The sequence below is a fragment of the Melanostigma gelatinosum genome (genome assembly GCF_949748355.1).
Source record: "Melanostigma gelatinosum genome assembly, chromosome: 13".
Lineage (NCBI taxonomy): Eukaryota > Metazoa > Chordata > Actinopteri > Perciformes > Zoarcidae > Melanostigma > Melanostigma gelatinosum.
In genome coordinates, this window is record NC_136646.1 from 7,943,914 (window position 1) to 7,964,095 (window position 20,182).

The 20,182-nt window shown below is 42.4% G+C and overlaps 3 protein-coding genes across 3 annotated transcripts in view; 1 reads left to right on the top strand and 2 right to left on the bottom strand.

Moving 5' to 3' along the window:
- LOC306787349 (deoxyribonuclease-1-like) overlaps positions 1–20,182 on the top strand; it is a gene marked incomplete at both ends in the record, with an annotated part of 49,076 nt that overhangs the window by 6,184 nt on the left and 22,710 nt on the right. Inside the window, one exon of the mRNA XM_079282465.1 lies at positions 1,444–1,656. Coding sequence (XP_079138591.1) covers positions 1,444–1,656 — 213 coding nt within the window. The remainder of the gene's footprint in view (positions 1–1,443; positions 1,657–20,182) is intronic.
- LOC306786359 (ferritin, spleen middle subunit-like) lies at positions 8,069–9,809 on the bottom strand. The gene is made up of 4 exons (XM_079281106.1): positions 9,508–9,809; positions 8,918–9,064; positions 8,614–8,739; positions 8,069–8,495 (listed from the first exon to the last, which is right to left on the bottom strand). The coding sequence occupies exons 1-4, from the start codon at positions 9,607–9,609 to the stop codon at positions 8,340–8,342; spliced, it is 531 nt and encodes a 176-aa protein (XP_079137232.1). The 5' UTR covers positions 9,610–9,809; the 3' UTR covers positions 8,069–8,339.
- On the bottom strand, positions 12,649–14,352 carry LOC306786358 (ferritin, spleen middle subunit). Its single transcript, XM_079281105.1, has 4 exons — positions 14,052–14,352; positions 13,462–13,608; positions 13,158–13,283; positions 12,649–13,039 (listed from the first exon to the last, which is right to left on the bottom strand). Exons 1-4 carry the CDS (start codon positions 14,151–14,153, stop codon positions 12,884–12,886), a joined length of 531 nt encoding a protein of 176 aa, XP_079137231.1. The 5' UTR covers positions 14,154–14,352; the 3' UTR covers positions 12,649–12,883.

Consider the following 20,182-nt stretch of genomic DNA (forward strand, 5'->3'; position numbering starts at 1 on the left):
CCTCTTGTACACTTGAATATCATGCTTTAAATAACACAAGAGATCATCTTTAATAAAGTGATACGGCACTTTCAGGCAATAGCTTTCCACTTGTGTAGTGCCAGGTGGACGTCAAGGGTCACAACAATTATTTAATTTCTAAACTGCTGATTTAATGCTGCTGGTGAAAATCACTTGTGCAGATTTTTTGTTAAACAGTATAAAATTGTGGTAGTTATGTATCAGCTAAAACGACAGTAAGCATGTTTGCAGTGCTGGCCAACGAGAGGGCCAACGTGTAATCATGTCAGGTCTTAAGAGTCGTTGCTTCCTTTAGGCCTCTCGTCTCATCTGGCACACAGTAAGTATGGCGCCATGAGGGCTAGCGCACCACTAACAGAAACACTTACAGGTGCAAGTCAGCAATTCTAATCCAATTTTTGTCAACTTCAGTGAGCATCTCCTCACGGTCCGCTAAGCTGTTCGGGGGGTTCAAGCCTGTGCATCGGACAGGTGAAAGGTCACGGCGAGAGAAAGGCTCGTGGGAGCTTGAGGGACGGTAAAAATGAATTAGTATTGAAATTTGAGTGTTGAGTTCAAAATATAAATAATCTGTCTCCATCAGTCTTTTTTTATTTCTTTTATTTGACAGAAATTCCACAGAAAACACATTGCATGTTGCGATATGTTTGCTTTTTCAATATATTCTTTCAATATATTCAATATATTTTAAGTTCATACTGTCCAAGCCCGAGCTCACATGATCCTAACAGTGGTGTCAGGGCCAGCAATGCCTTCTCTGCTGGCCTAAACAGAATCACCATGTTATAGCTATTTTATAATTTTTCTTAAATACACTACATGTATTATAAGTTATAAAAATATTTTCCTATTATCTAATTTTCTCATTGCACAGCTACTGTCTTCCTCAGTTGCTGATTGATTGGTTGAACACTATGACAATCAACAATATCGTCCCCATTGACTTAAACTGCAAAGGGATTCACTTGTGAGTCTGCAGGCCTCTGACTGTTCTTACCTAGAGACACAGAGGTGAGATCTGATTGGATAAAAGCTCCACTTAAAACAAGCTGCACTGGAAGCAGAGCAACTGAGGAAGACAGTAGCTGTGCAATGAGAAAATAAGATAATGGGAAATAATTGTAATACATGTAGTGTATTTATGAAAACTTATTAAATTATAAAATAGCTATAACTTTGTGATTCTGTCTAGGCCAGCAGAGAAGGCCTTGCTGGCCCTGACGGCCCACCACTGCAAAATACTACATAGCCTGTAATATGTATATGGCCTACTTTTAAAACACTTCTGGATCATAATATGTCATAATTTGCAGAAAATGCTGGTAAATGCAGAATGATCCTATGGCAGTTACACCTAAATTATTTTCCTTGGCGAAAAAGAAAAAGCCATGAGACATTTGCACACCACATTCACCCTTTCAGGATTAAGCTGCCCCCTAGAGGTCGGCCCCAGAAGGCACAAGTCTTACATGTTCAAAAGTAAAAGTTTTTACAGGCAGTGGCAGACGTGGTTAAGTCTCACTTCTTCGGTGTCCGTGGCTACAAACTACACCTATGACGACGGCTGCGAGCCGTGCGGGACGGACACCTTCAGCCGAGAGCCCTTCGTCGTCATGTTCACCTCCAAACAAACCGGTAGGCCCCCGGGGGAGTACGGTGATTAAATCAATGAAGTCGGTAAATTAGGCTTCGTGTTTGAAAATAATGAACCAAACTTCTCTTTATTTTTCAATTGTCATTATTTATTGCTTCATGAACTACACATGCTCACTTTTCTATTACATACAAATAACAAGTAAATACATGATGTATACAACTAGGATGCAAGTTAACCATCAACATCAAATATCAGATGAAATAACCTGCATTAAATACATCTGTATCAATAACCTCGACAATTCACAAAGACACAGGTAAATATAACAAATCTATGGTTTAAATGCACGTATACTGCCATCTAGTGGTAGAAATGGCAAACACTCTTAATCTGCCTCTCCTTTTACAGGCTATGCTCTGCGTTCACTCAAGCAGCAGCACAACACGGTGGAAGAATAAATAGCAGCAACTCTGCACACACAACAATGACTTTGATTGAACTATATTGCAAACTGTATTGCATCAAACAATCCACAGATGAATCGAAAACTTGATGATTGTGTACATGGATAAAATAATATTAAATCGCATGTAGTCAACTAATGTTGCTAACATACTCCCATCAGCCCAGGTTTATTTATTTATTTATTTTTATTGATTTATTTTTCTTCTAATGTTACCCTGGTATGTGCTTGCATCATAGACGAACCATTTTCTTGCATACGGTCATTCTAAATTATTACCATCACTTTTATTTTGGTGTGTCACACCCAAAAAATGTGACCACATTGATGTTAATGTAGGATTTAATTTGTGATTGGTTATTTTGACCAATTTAATATGTAGAACATGACCTCAGGGATTTAAATAATAATTACAGAATGTAATTATGACATATGGACCATACAGAGGGACAGTAAAGAATTGCAGCGCCTCAGGAGGAACTACTGACACCAGAGCAGTTGCGCGCAGGTTGCTTTAGGGTGTGATGCCCGCTCACTCCTCAGATGTAACCTGGAAGAAGAACTGAACGCCTCGTGTCTTGATTTCTGCTGAACTGTGTACCTGTGTCCTACAGGATATTCATTTTGTTGCTGTGGTACCATTCCTGGGACCCGTAACAAATTGTGGGGGCTCGTCCGGGATCTACTTTCATCGGAGGCATCCAGAGAAGTAGATCCAGTGATACCAGAACCACGAGGCCAAGGCAAGGTGACATCGCTGCAGCCAGGACGACAGCTGGTGGGTGTCAACAGGGGGAGAGAAGACCTGGAGCAGGGTCTTCATTCTGCCAACTTGTATAATCTTGTGGGCAGCGAAGCCTACCAGCAAATTAGTTCAATTAAATTGTTAAATCGTATAAAATTGTGGTAGTTATGTATCAGTATGCGTCGTTGAACTGTGGGGGGAAAATAAAATAAAAAAGTTGATAGGCTAGAGATTGACCATAAATCCGTCAACAAGGTCCTGAAGCAAATCAATGTCAACAAGGCCACAGGTCCAGATGGTATCTCTGCTTTTTTATTAAAAACATGTGCAGATGAATTGACACCTGCCTGGTGCCCCATTTTCCAGAGGTCCCTAGATTCTCACACTGTACCAACACAATGGAAAAAGGCAATCCTCATACCGGTCCCTCAGAAACCCTGTCCACAGGAGAATAATGATTTTAGACCTATTGCTCTAACCTCTGTTGTGATGAAGTGTATGGAGAAGCTCATGGTGAGCAAACTACAGCTGGATGTAGGCCCACAGTTAGATCCCTACCAGTTTGCATACACACAGCAGAGAGGCACTGATGATGCAACCAACAGTATAGTGCATCTAGTGACTAAACACCTCGAGAATCCGAGGGCCTATGCCAGACTGTTGTTTGTAGATTTCAGTTCAGCCTTTAACACCCTACAGCCTCACGTTCTCCTGAATACACTGCAGCTGATGAATGTCAACCCCTTCACTATTAAGTGGTACCACTCATTCCTCACCAACCGTACCCAGCAGGTCAGGGTGAACATGACCTTGTCTGAACCCTTGACCATCAACACCGGCGCCCCCCAGGGGTGCGTCAGTTCACCAGTCCTGTTCACCCTGTACACCAATGAATGTACATGCAGCACTGCTAACAATTACATGGTCACGTTTTTTGATGATACAGCCATCCTGGGTCTCATGTCTGACACATCAGATACAGCTGTGTACAGACATGAGATTCAGAACTTTGTCCAGTGGTGCGACAAACACTTCCTCATCCTCAACGTCAGGAAAACAGAGGAGATGGTATTCGACCCCAAATACATTGGAGACCACTCACCAGTGGTTATTCATGACCAGAACATTGCACAGGTTGACTCCTACAGATACCTGGGCATACACATCGACAATAAACTGACATGGAGTGTTCAGGTAGAAAATGTCTGTACTACGGTCCAACAGCGGCTACACTTCCTCCGTAGGCTGAGGGTCTTTGGTGTCAACCAGAAAATCTTGCTTCTCTTCTACCACGCCGTAGTTGAGAGCGTCCTGTGGTTTGGAATCTCAGCCTGGTTTGGCAACCTCAGTGTGCAGCTGAAAGCCCAGATCACCCGGCTAACACAAAGAGCCATGAAGATCATGGGAGTCAGACAGCATCCCACACTCCAGGCCGTCTTTGATGAAACTATCATCAGACAGGCCCAGAAGATCATTTCAGACCCCACTCATATCCTCCACCCTGAATACCAGCTTCTTCCCTCAGGCAGTTTCAAAGGTTTCATCCTGATTGTGGTTTGATGAGCGCAAACCTCCTCTGAAGGAATTTCACACTAGGGTGTGAATTCCCCCCCCCCAAAAAAAACCATGGTCACCTGAATGCACCGCTGCAATCTCATTGGCCGAGGGCCAAGAGACCCCAGGACCCCTGTGGTTCAACCACTGTTCTACAAAACTGTCTGCAACTCACACCTCATTGCTTTTTCCACCAATCCCTCCGGGGTAGAAGGAGGCACGCAAATGCTCTCTTCCCTCTGGACTTCGTCCTGGAACAAAAGATGCAACGGGCTCGTCTCTCCCCCCCCCCCAGCACCACGCTGACGACGGAAGGCCCATGAGGACCACAGGCCTCATCAAACCCTCTGGCAGGAAGACAAGGACGAACCCCCTCTCTCCGCCGACGATTACCGGGAGGAACGAAACGGCGTTATCTCAGCCGATGTTCACCCACAGGCCTCATCAACCACTCCGGCAGGAAGACGTCTAATCCTCTCCTGACCGATGATTACCGGGAGACGCACGGACCACGTCGTCTCAGCCGAAGTTTCACTGTCCCCGCTGCAGCGAGAACAGATCGGACCCGCGCTTGCTCCAGAGCGAGCTGCGCCACAGAGGACCGACCCCGCGCCGCTCAACGCCGCGCCGATGTCCGCCGAGCCTGCGTCCACTCCAGAGCGAGCCACGCTACTGGGTGCGACCGACTCCTGAGGACCGAGCTACTCACAGTCTGCGCACGCTCCGAGAGCCGCGCTCCCGAGTCAACACTCGAGGACTGATCGATTCCCATCACGGGAACGAGCCCCATCGAACAAAGCTTCTCACAGTAAGATTCATTGCATCTGGGCTTAGCTTAGCATAGCTTAGCATAGCTTATTCATTTATGTGTTATTACTCCCGCATCCTGTTGTGTTAAATCACTGTCTTGTTACACCGCGCCATCGCGCAATCAACGCGGACCACGGACCCCCGCTATATTGTGTATTGCCTGCTGTAACTGTATGCATTAGGTCCTTCGCTGCTAGTGAATGGAGAGTTTGTGTATTGTCACTGAAAGACTGAACCTATGGTGGCCAGACCTTCGTCTCGCCGACCGAGTTTCGGGGTGATAGGAAAACAATGCTCTCATCTCACGGCAGTGATAAAGATCTGTTTTATTTGGGATTTATTTTCATTTGTTTTATCACACTCTGTGTGATATTCTCTCCTCATTAAATCAGCTCTGTGAGTGAAATGTGGAATCTCGGCTATCGTACATAACTGCCGGCAGTTCTACCGACAGCGGCACTTTGTGTACGATACGGCCAGCGATCCCCATTCTCACTACAACGCGGACCGCACACAGAGTTTGATCCATGACCCCCCTCCTCTCTCTCTCTCTTCGCTCCCTCTCTCTCACTAACCTGCACACACATAGTCAGCAGCCCTTGGGTAACCCCGTGCCCTCGAGTGCCTCACACACACATATAGCTTTGAGCTAATCTAGCTACGTGCTGAACAGCCACCACATGTAGACGCCAGGTCCCCTGTTGGCTAACCGTCATTTTGGGTCGCACGCATGAGAGACGTCACCACGTCCTAACTACGTCACACGTCGCTGAGCTGTTCCCTCGTTCCCCTCCCCTTTTGTCCGCGTCACTCGACGCCGCCATCTTTGTAGTCTTTAGCTGTAGCTTTAAGACACCTTTTCTTTACACACACACACACACACACACACACACACACACACACACACACACACACAGACATACACCCTCATCCATTTTATTCATTCTTTAGTTTAGGCATATAAGATTGTGTGATAACGTTTGTTGGTTGCAATATTAATTGATTTGATCATTTTCTATTTTGATTTAATAAACTCTGTTACACTTTAAGGAGCAGTCGTCTGTGATTACTTGTGCATGTATACTGTAATGAAACTGTATGTAGTAGCCTTGTGTACGAACTTAACCCTTCACTGTCACTTCGAATGTGTAGTCGCACCCGACTATTGACATTACGAGTGACCACTAATTATGAGACTTCGTTTTATCGTTTGGTTATTGGTCCCTGTTCGCAGGGTGGTGCCCCGTTGTTATTAATAATCATTAATAATTGTTACATACATTAATAATTCTATTGATATCAAGAATTCAGTTTCTTAAATGCTGATAACCCAAACACGCTCCTTTAGTTCCCAACAACAAGAACACACATTTGAAGTGTAAAGACGATATATATTTGAACGGTGCAAAGTAAAAGTTGAGCCCACATGTTGCCTCCCTTCCATTGCAATAAGTTGATGAGCACCAACTACCAATGGAGATTAAAGGAGCACTCAGGAATTTTATTTTTTTCCACATCCGTAAAGTTTGGGGAGACTCACAAGAGGTAGATTCAATACAAAAACAAGAAAATGCATCCTACATTTCCCAGAATGCAACCATTATCATTTTATAATTCCTCCAGACCCTCCTTGCCTGGTAAATATTCATGGCTTTTAAATTCTACTTTCCCCAGTTTGTAACGCATGTTTTCAGTTCATACTGTCCAAGCCCGAGCTCACATGATCCTAATGACATCACTATGACATCATAGGGGTAATGTTCTCCTCCAGTGGCACTGAAGACATCATACAGCTGTTTTGAGAGGTATTTAAAGTGGTACTTCCCATTCAGGGCTCTACTATAAGGATTATTTAAACCAATCATGACAGGGTGAGAGAACTTATCAAAATATATCAGGACACTATACGACATACTGTCATTGTCAAATGATTGGTGGAAATCAAATTCCACCAAGCTCTGTCATGATTGATGAGTTTTCATGACATACTTTGACTATTTCATGAATGACACTCGTGGCAATGAATTATTTCTAAATGCTTTGCTGCCACAGTAAAAAAGAAACATCATTTCAGACCCCTGCTGTACAGAGCCCCTTGTGTCAAATTTGTAGAAACAAAATGAGTTTCTTCCTGTCGGCAGTCGGGCTCATTAACAGAGCCCGGGACCCCCACTGACTGTCATCCACAGGACAAACTCCTACCGGTCACTCCGCCGCACATCCCTTCTGTCTCACTGGACACTTTCACACTACACCGCTTGTGCACTCGACTTCACGTCATCTTATATTTCACTTAATCTTATATTTTCTGTAGATTTAATTTGCATTGCTGTTAAATGTTACGCACCTCCCGTCATGTCAAATTCCTTGTATGTTCAACATATGATGGCAATGAACGGTTTCCGACTCGATATATTCTGTACACAAGTGTTCCTTCCAACAATGCAGGCCAATAAAAACATGTCATTTAACCTGTTAAATCAAATCATTGCATTTCATAATTCAGTTATGTGGCAGTGTGCCGTTTCAGAAGTTCTTAGTTTATTCAGTAATGAAAGAAAATGTAGCCTGCGAGGAATCAGGACTTTCGCGTCGTTGAACTGTGTGGAAAATAAATAAAAATGTCCGTGCTGAGAAGGAAAACCAGAGAGTAACGCTCTTGTGACTTGATGGCAGTTATTGTGGATTTAAGGCGGTGCAGTCATTCATGGGCACGTACACTTTATAAGGGAAAGAGTTACAGATTAGCCCCATTTAGGAGTTAGCCGGCTACTAACCAGCACTTTGGTTTAATAAATGATGGCGTGTAAACATAACAGCTTTTAAGTCAATATGAAAAGGGTGCGTAACAGATGCAGATCAGACAACACAGTCCAGCTCAACATGTTTATTCAGATTCAGAACAGATCAGAAACAGTCATTCAAATGTCACACAAGAGGAGATTTATAGGTAATGAGGGCAAAGTCATCACCTTATAAATATCCATCCTTAAGTGACATTTAAAAAAACCCGGTGACTTCACCAGAACTCATAAACTCCACAGGTCAAGCAGATTAGATTTAAATTCACGCTCACTGGAGCAGAAGGGTGCGTTTAAGGCCTGTGTGCCACATCTTCACTCCAGGCTCAACCCTGAGACTTTGCATATTTAGCTCTTTGCCCCCAGGGTGTGCTTGTCGAACAGGTACTCCGCCATCTTGTCTTTGTTGGCGTCCATGCGGGAGAGGTTGGAGATGTAGTCGCCCAGCTTCTTGATGGCCTCCACCTGCTCGTTCAGGTAGTGGGTCTCCAGGAAGTTGCACATCTGAGGAACAGAGACGAGAGAGAGATTACTACACGTACAGACGAATGCTAGAGCACACGAGTTTGTGGTGTAGCCGGGACCGTCTCTGGCAGACCACGCGGCACTAATTCACACTTACATGAGGGTCTACGTTGTCAGAAGCCAGTTTGTGCAGGTCCAGCAGGGCCTGGTTGACGTTCTTCTCCAGCTGCAGGGCGCACTGCATGGCCTCCAGCCCGCTGACCCACTCATCACGGTCTGGTTTCTACAGAGGGAAGAAAACATTTAATTATAGCAGACTGAAGAGTCATGATAATAATTGGTGGTAAACAGGAGGGACCGAGTGTCCCACTGCTGCAGGTTAATCCCAGTTTATTTGTCCTAGACAGACAGGGTGCTGCAAGACACGTCTCAACGGGGCCAGTCCTCCAGTGTGTACCGACCTTCAGGTCCTGGAGGAAGATGCGTCCTCCCCTGTTGTTCTGGAAGGCCAGCAGCTTCTGGGCGTGCTCCCGCTCCTCGTCACTGTTCTCCTTGAAGAAATGGGCGAAGCCTTCGAGGGCCACATCGTCACGGGAGAAGTAAAAGGCCTGTAAACAAGGGACAAGAGGGGAGGAAGAGCAGAGGTTAGGAAGTGTGATTAGCAGAAGTCACCAATTATTAAAAAAAAGGTTGTGACAAACAGAAGTTATGCAGCAAAGTAGTGTTCAGAAACACGAGTCATAGTTTTGAAACGTCTAGTCGGTTTGAAGACGTTAAAAGGAGCATAAACATGACTCAGCATGTTTGATTCAATGTGGCGAGTGGGGGATAAAACACTCCTTATCTGGCAACCATCAGATAAACAAGTGAGAGATGCAGAGAAACAGTGCTGCCATATACTGAATTACTTATAAAATATAATTAATTTAATGACAATTATATTTATTCTTTTAACAGCTACTTTTTTTTTTATATCAGACATACAATAGATGCAGATACTTAGCATACATTAATACGAAGATAAAATAAATTGAAGTGTTGTTTTTCTCACCATGGAAGTGTAGGTGTAAGAGGCGAACAGCTCCATGTTGACCATCCGGTTGACGGCGGCCTCGCAGTCGCGGTGGTAGTTCTGACGGACCTGAGACTCCATTGTAGCTGGCGTTTCTTGCGGGTTTTTCCTCGTTTTCTTAGCAAAACGGTACAAAAAAATAGCTTAACGACGACTTTCTCGGTAGTGTTCAAGTAGTAAAGGTTTGTCGTGTCCGGAATGCAGAATAGAAGAAGTAGTACGCGGGACAAAGGAAGAAGTTCCGTTCAAACACTGTTGAAGCAAGAACTGCTTGTGCTTTCTTTCCCTGGTGTGAATGGTAAACGTCTCGCTCCGCGGTTTTATACCCTTTCCGGAGCTCGTGACACACGGTACGTCACTCCACGCATTTCCGCCAATCACTGAGCTCAGACAGCGGCAGAGCTGTGGGACGAGGGATGAGGTCGCATCCCCCTTCCTCATTCGGGGAAAAACAGGTTTTTCACATTCCATTGATTTATTCACACGTGCAATGACGAAGCACTTTTTGTTATTATCTCAAAAGACAGTAAACTGAATTATATTTGAATGTAAATTCAAAGACTGAATAGGTTGAGTGTGCAATTTATGTGTGCAAAGGTGGGTTGTGAAGTTTCATTTTCCCTTTATACAAACAGGATAAAGATATAAAACTGTACATTTAGATTTAGAAAACTGAATAGTACATGTAGACACAAATCCTCGACTGTTGTATAAACTACAATACATCAGGGCAGTGGTTCTCAACTGGTATGGCTGCGGGACCCACCATCACCCCTTAATGACAAGCCGGGACCCACTACCCAAATTATATGTAGATATATATATATATATATATATATATATATATATATATATATATATATATATATATATATATATATATATATATATATATATATATATATATATATATATATATATATATATATATATATATAATTCAAGAAGTCTAGTAGTAGTAACGTCTCTGTGTAGTAAACAACTGTCAAATCAAATAAAGAAAGTACACCAATTATATTTTAACAAATATTATTCTCACTTTTCAAATTTAACTGGATGGATTATAAATAATACATAGAAATACATAAATAAATGTTCTTTTCATTTCAAGTAAAATAACGGCTGGATTGAAAAATAAATTACGTAACGAAATTCAATTTAGAAAACTTATTTTCACTGAATTGTCCTGCAGCTTTAAATTGAGTTTATTCAGTGTGAAGTGAAAAGCAACTATTATATTTTTCTCATCTTCTAAAAAGAGAAATTAGTGTTTGAAGAATTCACCTCTATATATGAGTCTGTCCAGTCAGAGTCCAATGATTCGGGTCTCTCTGGATATTTCTCTCTTTTGGAAATCGTTCTATGATTTGACTTTCACATCTCACAACTTAACAGTCCTGCTCTGCTCATATATCCTTGTCTCTCCCCGTGTGTCACGGTGTGTGTACATCGCACTCAAGTCAGGAAACTTGTCAGAATACTCATATTTGATTGGCTGAGCTTCATCACCTGATGTGATTCACAACTCATTGGTCGGTGTTTTTCCTGCACCGCTGAACAAGTGCCGTAAATGCTGGAATACTTCCGCTGCTTAAAAAAAATGCCCTTCAAAATAAAATCACAATTGTTTTTTTTGGTCAGGCAAAGGCCCGCGACCCACTGAAAACGGGTCTGCGACCCACCAGTTGAGAATCACTGCATCAGGGCATATTTAAATACAAATAAACTGTTTCTGGTCTCAAAATAGTTGAATGCAAGTACTTGCAACTGCAAATGATAAACATCAGAATAACTTCAAATCCTCTGTTTAATAGTGCTCTTGACATTTTTATGAATTTTGTTAACAGAGATTATATACTGAGTTCTGGCCTTGCCTTCTCTCTATAAAGCGACCCAGCACTGGATTGTTAACCAATACTCCCCCATAAGGCACCTGTAGACCTTGGTTAGCTATGTAGTTAAAGGAGCACTCAGGGAATTGAAATTTTTTTTCACATCCGTAAAGTTTGGGGAGACTCACAAGAGGTAGTTTGAATACAACAAAAAAAAAATGAAAAATGCATCCTACATTTCCCACAATGCAACCATTATCATTTTATTATTCCGCCAGACCCTCCTTGCCTGGTAAATATTCATGCTTTTAAATTCTTCTTTCCCAGTTTGTAACGCATGTTTTCAGTTCATACTGTCCAAGCCCGAGCTCACATGATCCTAATGACATCACTATGACATCATAGGGGTCATGTTCTCCTCCAGTGGCACTGAAGACATCATACAGCTGTTTTGAGAGGCATTTAAAGAAGTACTTCCCATTCAGGGCTCAACTTCAAGGATTTTTTAGTTTAAACCAATCATGACACAGCGAGTGAACATATCAAAATATAACTGGAAAATACAACCAAATGCCAGGACACTATACGACATAACATCATCGTCAAATCATTGATGGAAATCAAATTCCACCAATCTGTCATGATTGATGGCATTTTATGAGATACTTTCACTATTTCATGAATGATTTCAAAATGCTTGAACGTTCTTTAAATACTTTCCTGCCACAGTAAAATAATTCAGACCCTGCTGTACAGAGCCCCTTGTGGCAAATTTGTATCAATAAAATTCAATATATTCTGTACACAAGGTTTCCTTCCAACAATGCAGGCCAATAAAAACATGTCATTTAAACTCTTAAAATCATTGGATTTAATAAGTGACAGTTATGTGGCAGTGTGCCGTTTCAGAATTCCATGTTTATTCAGTAATGAAAGAAAGTGTAGCCTGGGAGGAATCACGACTTTCACTTTGTTGAACTGTGGAAAATAAATAAAAATGTCCCTGCTGAGAAGGAAAACCAGAGAGTAAAGCTCTGGTGACTTGATGGCAGTTATTGTGGATCTAAAGGCGGTGCAGTCATTCATGGGCATGTACACTTTATAAGGGAGAGAGTTACAGATTAGCTCCATTTAGGAGTTACCCGACTACTAACCAGCACTTTGGTTTAATAAATGATGGTGTGTAAACATAACAGCTTTTAAGTAAATATGAAAAGGGTGCGTAACAGATGCAGATCAGACAACAGAGTCCAGCTCAACATGTTTATTCAGATTAAGAACCGATCAGAAACAGTCATTCAAATGTCACACAAGGAGATTTATAGGTAATGAGAGCAAAGTCGTCACCTTATAAATATCTCTCCTGATGTGACATTCAAAAAACCCGGTGACATCACCAGAACTCATAAACTCCACAGGTCAAGCAGATTAGATTTAAATTCCCGCTCACTGGAGCAGAAGGGTGCATTTAAGGCCTGTGTGCCACATCTTCACTCCAGGCTCAACCCTGAGACTTTGCATATTTAGCTCTTTGCCCCCAGGGTGTGCTTGTCGAACAGGTACTCCGCCATCTTGTTTTTGTTGGCGTCCATGCGGGAGAGGTTGGAGATGTAGTCGCCCAGCTTCTTGATGGCCTCCACCTGCTCGTTCAGGTAGTGGGTCTCCAGGAAGTCACACATCTGAGGAACAGAGACGAGAGAGAGATTACTACACGTACAGACGAATGCTAGAGCACACGAGTTTGAGGTGTAGCCGGGACCGTCTCTGGCAGACCACGCGGCACTAATTCACACTTACATGAGGGTCTACGTTGTCAGAAGCCAGTTTGTGCAGGTCCAGCAGGGCCTGGTTGACGTTCTTCTCCAGCTGCAGGGCGCACTGCATGGCCTCCAGCCCGCTGCCCCACTCATCACGGTCTGGTTTCTACAGAGGGAAGAAAACATTTAATTATAGCAGACTGAAGAGTCATGATAATAATTGGTGGTAAACGGGAGGGACCGAGTGTCCCACTGCTGCAGGTTAATCCCAGTTTATTTGTCCTAGACAGACAGGGTGCTGCAAGACACGTCTCAACGGGGCCAGTCCTCCAGTGTGTACCGACCTTCAGGTCCTGGAGGAAGATGCGTCCTCCCCTGTTGTTCTGGAAGGCCAGCAGCTTCTGGGCGTGCTCCCTCTCCTCGTCACTGTTCTCCTTGAAGAAATGGGCGAAGCCTTCGAGGGCCACATCGTCACGGGAGAAGTAAAAGGCCTGTAAACAAGGAACAGGAGGGGAGGAAGAGCAGAGGTTAGGAAGTGTGATTAGCAGAAGTCACCAATTATTAAAAAAAAGGTTGTGACAAACAGAAGTTATGCAGCAAAGTAGTGTTCAGAAACACGAGTCATAGTTTTGAAACGTCTAGTCGGTTTGAAGACGTTAAAAGAGCATAAACATGACTCAGCATGTTTGATTCAATGTGGTGAGTGGGGGATAAAACACTCCTTATCTGGCAACCATCAGATAAACAAGTGAGAGATGCAGAGAAACAGTGCTGCCATATACTGAATTACTTATAAAATATAATTAATTTAATGACAATTATATTTATTCTTTTAACAGCTACTTTTTTTTTTTATATCAGACATACAATAGATGCAGATACTTAGCATACATTAATACGAAGATAAAATAAATTGAAGTGTTGTTTTTCTCACCATGGAAGTGTAGGTGTAAGAGGCGAACAGCTCCATGTTGACCATCCGGTTGACGGCGGCCTCGCAGTCGCGGTGGTAGTTCTGACGGACCTGAGACTCCATTGTAGCTGGCGTTTCTTGCGGGTTTTTCCTCGTTTTCTTAGCAAAACGGTACAAAAAAATAGCTTAACGACGACTTTCTCGGTAGTGTTCAAGTAGTAAAGGTTTGTCGTGTCCGGAATGCAGAATAGAAGAAGTAGTACGCGGGACAAAGGAAGAAGTTCCGTTCAAACACTGTTGAAGCAAGAACTGCTTGTGCTTTCTTTCCCTGGTGTGAATGGTAAACGTCTCGCTCCGCGGTTTTATACCCTTTCCGGAGCTCGTGACACACGGTACGTCACTCCACGCATTTCCGCCAATCACTGAGCTCAGACAGCGGCAGAGCTGTGGGACGAGGGATGAGGTCGCATCCCCCTTCCTCATTCGGGGAAAAACAGGTTTTTCACATTCCATTGATTTATTCACACGTGCAATGACGAAGCACTTTTTGTTATTATCTCAAAAGACAATAAACTGAATTATATATGAATGTAAATTCAAAGACTGAATAGGTTGAGTGTGCAATTTATGTGTGCAAAGATGGGTTGTGAAGTTTCATTTTCCCTTCATACAAACAGCATAAAGATATAAAACTGTACATTTAGATTTAGAAAACTGAATAATGATAAACATCGGAATAACTTCCGATCCTCTGTTTCATAGTGCTCTTGACATTTTTATGATTTTTTTAACAGAGATTACATCCTGAGTTCTGGCCTTGCCTTCTCTCTATGAAGCGACCCAGCACTGGATTGTTAACCAATACTCCCCATAAGGCATCTGTAGACCTTGGTTAGCTATGTAGTTAAAGGAGCACTCAGGGAATTTTATTTTGTTTCACATCCGTAAAGTTTGGGGAGACTCACAAGAGGTAGATTAACTACAAAAACAAAAAAAACAAGAAAAATGCATCCTAGATTTCCCAAAATGCAACCATTATCATTTTATAATTCCTCACACTGTCACACTCATTTTCACTCTGGGCCACATCAGCATCACGGTCGCCCGCAAAGGGCCGGTTGTAAATGTAAGACTGTGTAAATGTAACTTCTCCTAACATATTGGTAAATAACTGTATCTGCATTTGATTATTGTTTATTCAAGTGTAAAAACATTGTACATGCAGTTATATAAATGTAAAAATATATGTAAGCACATTTCTGTTATTATAACTTAAATCCTTTTAATTTAGAGTTAAGAAACCCACATTACTCTATCAAACTTTTAAAGAAAATATCAAACACAAGTTTCACAATAACTTTGTTCAAAGCTTAAAATCCTGTCAAGGGTGCGTTTGCACAATCCCATGTGAAGTATTTCATGTGTTTTAATGCCACGTTTAAAGTAGTTTTCAATGTACTCACAATACATTTCCATTTCAAGTGTACAGTAACCAGCCAAAGAGCTGCTTCTATGACTGTGTGTTTAAGTATCTCATCATTTTGACTTTCTATCTCTTAACTTCGACTTACTATCTCATAATTTTGACTGAAAAGTGACAGTGAGTAAAGTAAGTAAACTAATTGTAAACATTTGCCTCTGAGATGTAGTGGAGTAGAGAGGTATTTAGTCACAGCAAATGGAAACACTCAAGTACCTCAAAAAACTGTCAAAATTGTACTAAGGCGCAGTACTTGAGTACATGTACTTAGTTACTTCCCACCACAGGTTTAATTAAAGCCGGTTCAATATAGCCTACATATTAGCAGATTGAACTTGGTGATCATGTGTCACATCACATGCTGTGCCAGAAAACACCACACGTTTGATCGCTTTTCGTGCCATTGAATACAATTTCTCAACGAATTCATTGGCCGTAACAATAGACCCTATCACATATAAAACCAAACAAAAATCCATCTTCATAAAAACAAGTTGTACAAATAATAACATATAAACAAGCATATTAAAGCTACTGCAGATGTAAAAACAAAAGCAGTTCACTTACCAAAGTTGTTGTTCACTTAAAGACAAAGTGCATCCTCCTTTCTTTGTTAACAAAGAGTTTAATCTCACGGTTGTTCAGTACATCTGTGCATTTTAGTTCCAGTAAGAAGTCCTTCTCGATTCATGGACGCCAGTGAAGACAGTCGAGCCTCCCCAGTTGTATTTCTTGAATACGTTTTAATGTGTTTGAGGGCTGAAAATGTCCGCTCGACAGAGGCAGTAGATATTGGGATAGTCACCGCCCAACATGTCACACTAGCCCACTGACCAATCACGTACTTGTAGGCCAGCTAGCAGGCTCTGACACGTCAAAGAACACGCCCAACATGTCAAACTAAAGATCTGATTGGTTGAACACTATCACAATCAACAATATCGTCCCCATTTACTTAAACTGCAAAGGGATTCACTTGAGAGTCTGCAGGCCTTGGCCCCTCTTCTTACCTAGAGACACAGAGGTGAAATCTGATTGGATAAAAGATTTACTTAAAACAAGCTGCACTGGAAGCAGAGCAACTGAGGAAGACATTAGCTGTGCAATGAGAAAATAAGATAATGGGGAAAATGTTTTTATAAATTATAATACATGTCGTGTTTAAGAAAAACTATTAAATTATAAAATAGCTCTAACTTTGTGATTCTGTTTAGGCCACCAGAGAAGGCCTTGCAGGCCCTGATGGCCCACCACTGGACTGGGTGGGATGTGATCCGGACACAGCATGACCAAACACCAGTTTGTTCCCGACTCTCAATGCCGTTTCATTCCTGTCACAATGCTTCACAGGCTGCTTAGATAACAGCTGGATGTTTTCTTCCTGTTTGTGGCTGCTACACTCATTACGTCATGCAGCGTTTCCTTCTGTGATCAAGTCAGTCGGTGTTAAACACAGCAGCGCTTTATCGCCCCCTGCCGGGCTGAAACCAAATAACCAAAAGAACCCTCTGTCCTGTTTCCTTACTGCCGTGCTGCAACCAGTGGTAGAATAATAAGTAATACTCAAACCTTTTTCTTGAGGGCCTGCCGCGGATAGGTGTAGAAGACATATTCTGTTAAGCACTTTGTGATAGTACTGTCTGTGAAAAGCGCTATATAAATATTCATGAATTCCAAAATGAGCCGGTTCGATTCCCACCTTACCAAAACTAAATGTCCAGTATTTGGTTCAAATGATTAGCTACAGAATGTGGCTATAATACAAAAATAATGATAGTTTATTGTTGGAATGCTGTTAAGCATTCCAACAATAAACTATAAACCACTATAAACAACGCATTTTCAGCAGGAAATGCTTTTTCTAGTTTGTATAGCATTCATGCATTAACACAAAGTGCTTCACGTCAAAGAATCAAGATGAAATACTAATTTCCAAATATGATGCTGCAGTTTTACTTATATGATTGCAACAATAACAATGTATGTTTGTTGTGCAGATGAGCATATATAAATGTTGAATTATTTAATTTTCTATGTATTACTACCACTAAAGTAAAGACAGTCAGAGGGGCACTTTCAAGATAATTTATTGAAAAAATACAGATGCACAAAAACAAAATGGCCCTAAAACATCATATATAAAACAAATGAACAATACATTTAATATACAGTATATATACATTAGATGTGTATTCAGAAACATATTTACAATATAAATGCTGAAACAATAATCGTCAACATTATCTAGTTTCAGCTTCTCAAATGTCCGTATACAAACCATATTTATTCTAGTGCTTTAAATGTATACATTCTAATTAAATAATGATATTCATTCTAATGCAATCATTATATTTATTCTGGTTAAATAATTCAATTAATACAATTGAACAGTGTTGTGTGTGAGTGAGGGTATATTTGGGGTTTGGTGAGTTCGTGGTCACTTCTTCTTCTCTGCGATCCATCTGTCCCTCTCAGCCTCATAAAAGTCAGACTGTGAGAAGTCTCTCCGGGTCTTCTCCTTCACCATGTCCTGGTCCTTGTGCAGGGAGAATATCTGGAGGGGCAGTAGATGTACTTCCCTGACACCCCGGGGAAGCTGCTGTGCACATGGGGTTCACTGCTGGGACCCTGCTTCAGAGGCTGGTGACATTTGACTGTTTGTCCGAAGATAGAGCCGTGATCAAACTCTGTGTAAAGCACAGGTTCTTTACTGTAGTCTGCTGCTGTAGATGCTGCACGTCTGTCACTCAAAAAGGAAAACGGGGTCTCCTTACTTGTATGGAAGGGGAGAAGCAGCGCCCCCAAAATCGTGCTTGTGGACAAAAATATATGACACCAGTAGTGATAAGAACTATCATAGAGAATAGTTTTTATCAACCTAAACCGTTTTCCATTCATTGTTGGAATGCTGTTAAGCATTCCAACTATTGTTATCCTGTTTCTTTATAGTTGGAATGCTGTTAAGCATTCCAACTATTGTTCTTCGAATCTTTATTCAACTTCTTCTATTTCTTCCGTCGCACCGCTTCTCCTCCTTCATTTTTTAAGCTACAGAAACCGTTCAACTATTAAAATGTTCAGGTCTTTCACCAGAGGTGCTATGACTTTTTATATTTCTAACCTTTAAACTTTTTGAATTATTAAGCTTTTTATTTTCAATAGGATCTCTATGGAGAATATTTTCAAATGGCTTCAGGCACACAGGTGTTCGCGATTGAGCCAATTAGTGATGTTGATAAACACACAGCCTCACAGACACACACGCACATACACTCCTCTCCCTCTCTCTCTCTCTGTGTCTCTCATACAGTCATTCAGGTCTTAGGGATCTTCAGAGAACCCTCTCTCTCACAAATTCTTTCTTCTGTGGTGGTTCAACCACTGTTCTACAAAACCGCCTGCAGTACACACCTCAATGCTTTTTCCCTTCGACCTCGGTTGAGACAGGGAGCACACAACGCTCTCTTCGCTCGGACCCCCCGTCCAGGCCACAGAAGATCCAGCTTTCCCCACCAGCGCGATGCTGGCCACGAGGAAGCAACGAGGAAGCAACCCTCCTCAAACCCTGTCAGGTCACAAGCCATTTCGCTGGACGAAACAGCCGTGTTCCACGCTGAGTAAAGGCCCACTCAGCCCACGATAACGAATCCGCTTCAGCGATCCGGTCTCCGCTTTTTGCTTTTCTTTTTCTTTTGGTGCACACATTCCGGCGAAGGAAAGACGACCAAGCCTCCCTCCTTCACCGACGATTCCCGGTAAGACGCACGGACCACGCCGTCAGCCGAAGTTAGATCACCCTCCCTGCAGCGAGGATTGATCACGTCTGCGTTTGCTCCAGAGCCACGGCAACGGACCGAAGCCGCACCAGCAAAAGCCGTGCGACACACAGCGCCCGCTACAAGGCCGCGCTGCAAGCAGCCTGCCCCCCCTTCCTGATGAGGAAAACGGACAACTTCCCCACGAACACTTCAACGTTGCAACGAAGCATCGACAAGTAAGATTCTTGGTATCTGGGCATAGCTTAGCTTAAATTAACTTAAATTGAATTCAGGTCATTCATTTATATGTTGATATTCCCGTGTTTTTTGTGTGTTTAAGTTACTGTCGCGTGATATTGAGATATTGTGCAATCATTACGGAGCAGAGAAGCTCCGTTGCATTGTGTATTAACTGTTTGACTGTTGCTTTTGGGATTATTTGATTTCATTTTTGTTCTTGCTCTATTTCCTTGAATCGATTCTGTGAGTGAAGTGTGGAAACGCGACTATCGGGCATAAGTGTCGTCAGTTCGCGAAGCGACAACGGCAACTTGTGTGAGATACGATCAGCGATCCTCATTCTCACTACAACGCGACATCGCACACAGAAACTCTGATTCCTCTCTCTCCCCTTTTATTCCTCTTCTCACGTAACACACACAGCTCCTATCTCTGCCCCTGGGGAAACCCCGTTCAAACGATCGCCTCACAACACATGTGTGCATCGGCACACGTGATTACGTATAGCAGTCTCACCGCCATTTTGCCCGAGTCACTCGACTCCGCCATCTGGTGGTAGTTTAGCTGTAGTATCTTAAGGCCCCTCCCCTTTTGGCCCACGTCACTCGATGTCGCCATCTTTGTAGTCTTTAGCAATAGCTGTAAGACTCTCCTTCCTTTTCACACACAGACCC

Bases quoted from the DNA above. Each gene is read 5' to 3' on its own strand.
- LOC306786359 (XM_079281106.1), bottom strand. From the start codon at position 9,609: ATGGAGTCTCAGGTCCGTCAGAACTACCACCGCGACTGCGAGGCCGCC. The intron at 9,065-9,507 runs GTGAGAAAAACA...CCTTGTTTACAG, and splicing joins CTTACACCTACACTTCCATG to GCCTTTTACTTCTCCCGTGA. The intron at 8,496-8,613 runs GTAAGTGTGAAT...TCTGTTCCTCAG, and splicing joins CTGACAACGTAGACCCTCAT to ATGTGCAACTTCCTGGAGAC.
- LOC306786358 (XM_079281105.1), bottom strand. From the start codon at position 14,153: ATGGAGTCTCAGGTCCGTCAGAACTACCACCGCGACTGCGAGGCCGCC. The intron at 13,284-13,461 runs GTCGGTACACAC...TTCCCTCTGTAG, and splicing joins TCTTCCTCCAGGACCTGAAG to AAACCAGACCGTGATGAGTG. The intron at 13,040-13,157 runs GTAAGTGTGAAT...TCTGTTCCTCAG, and splicing joins CTGACAACGTAGACCCTCAT to ATGTGTGACTTCCTGGAGAC.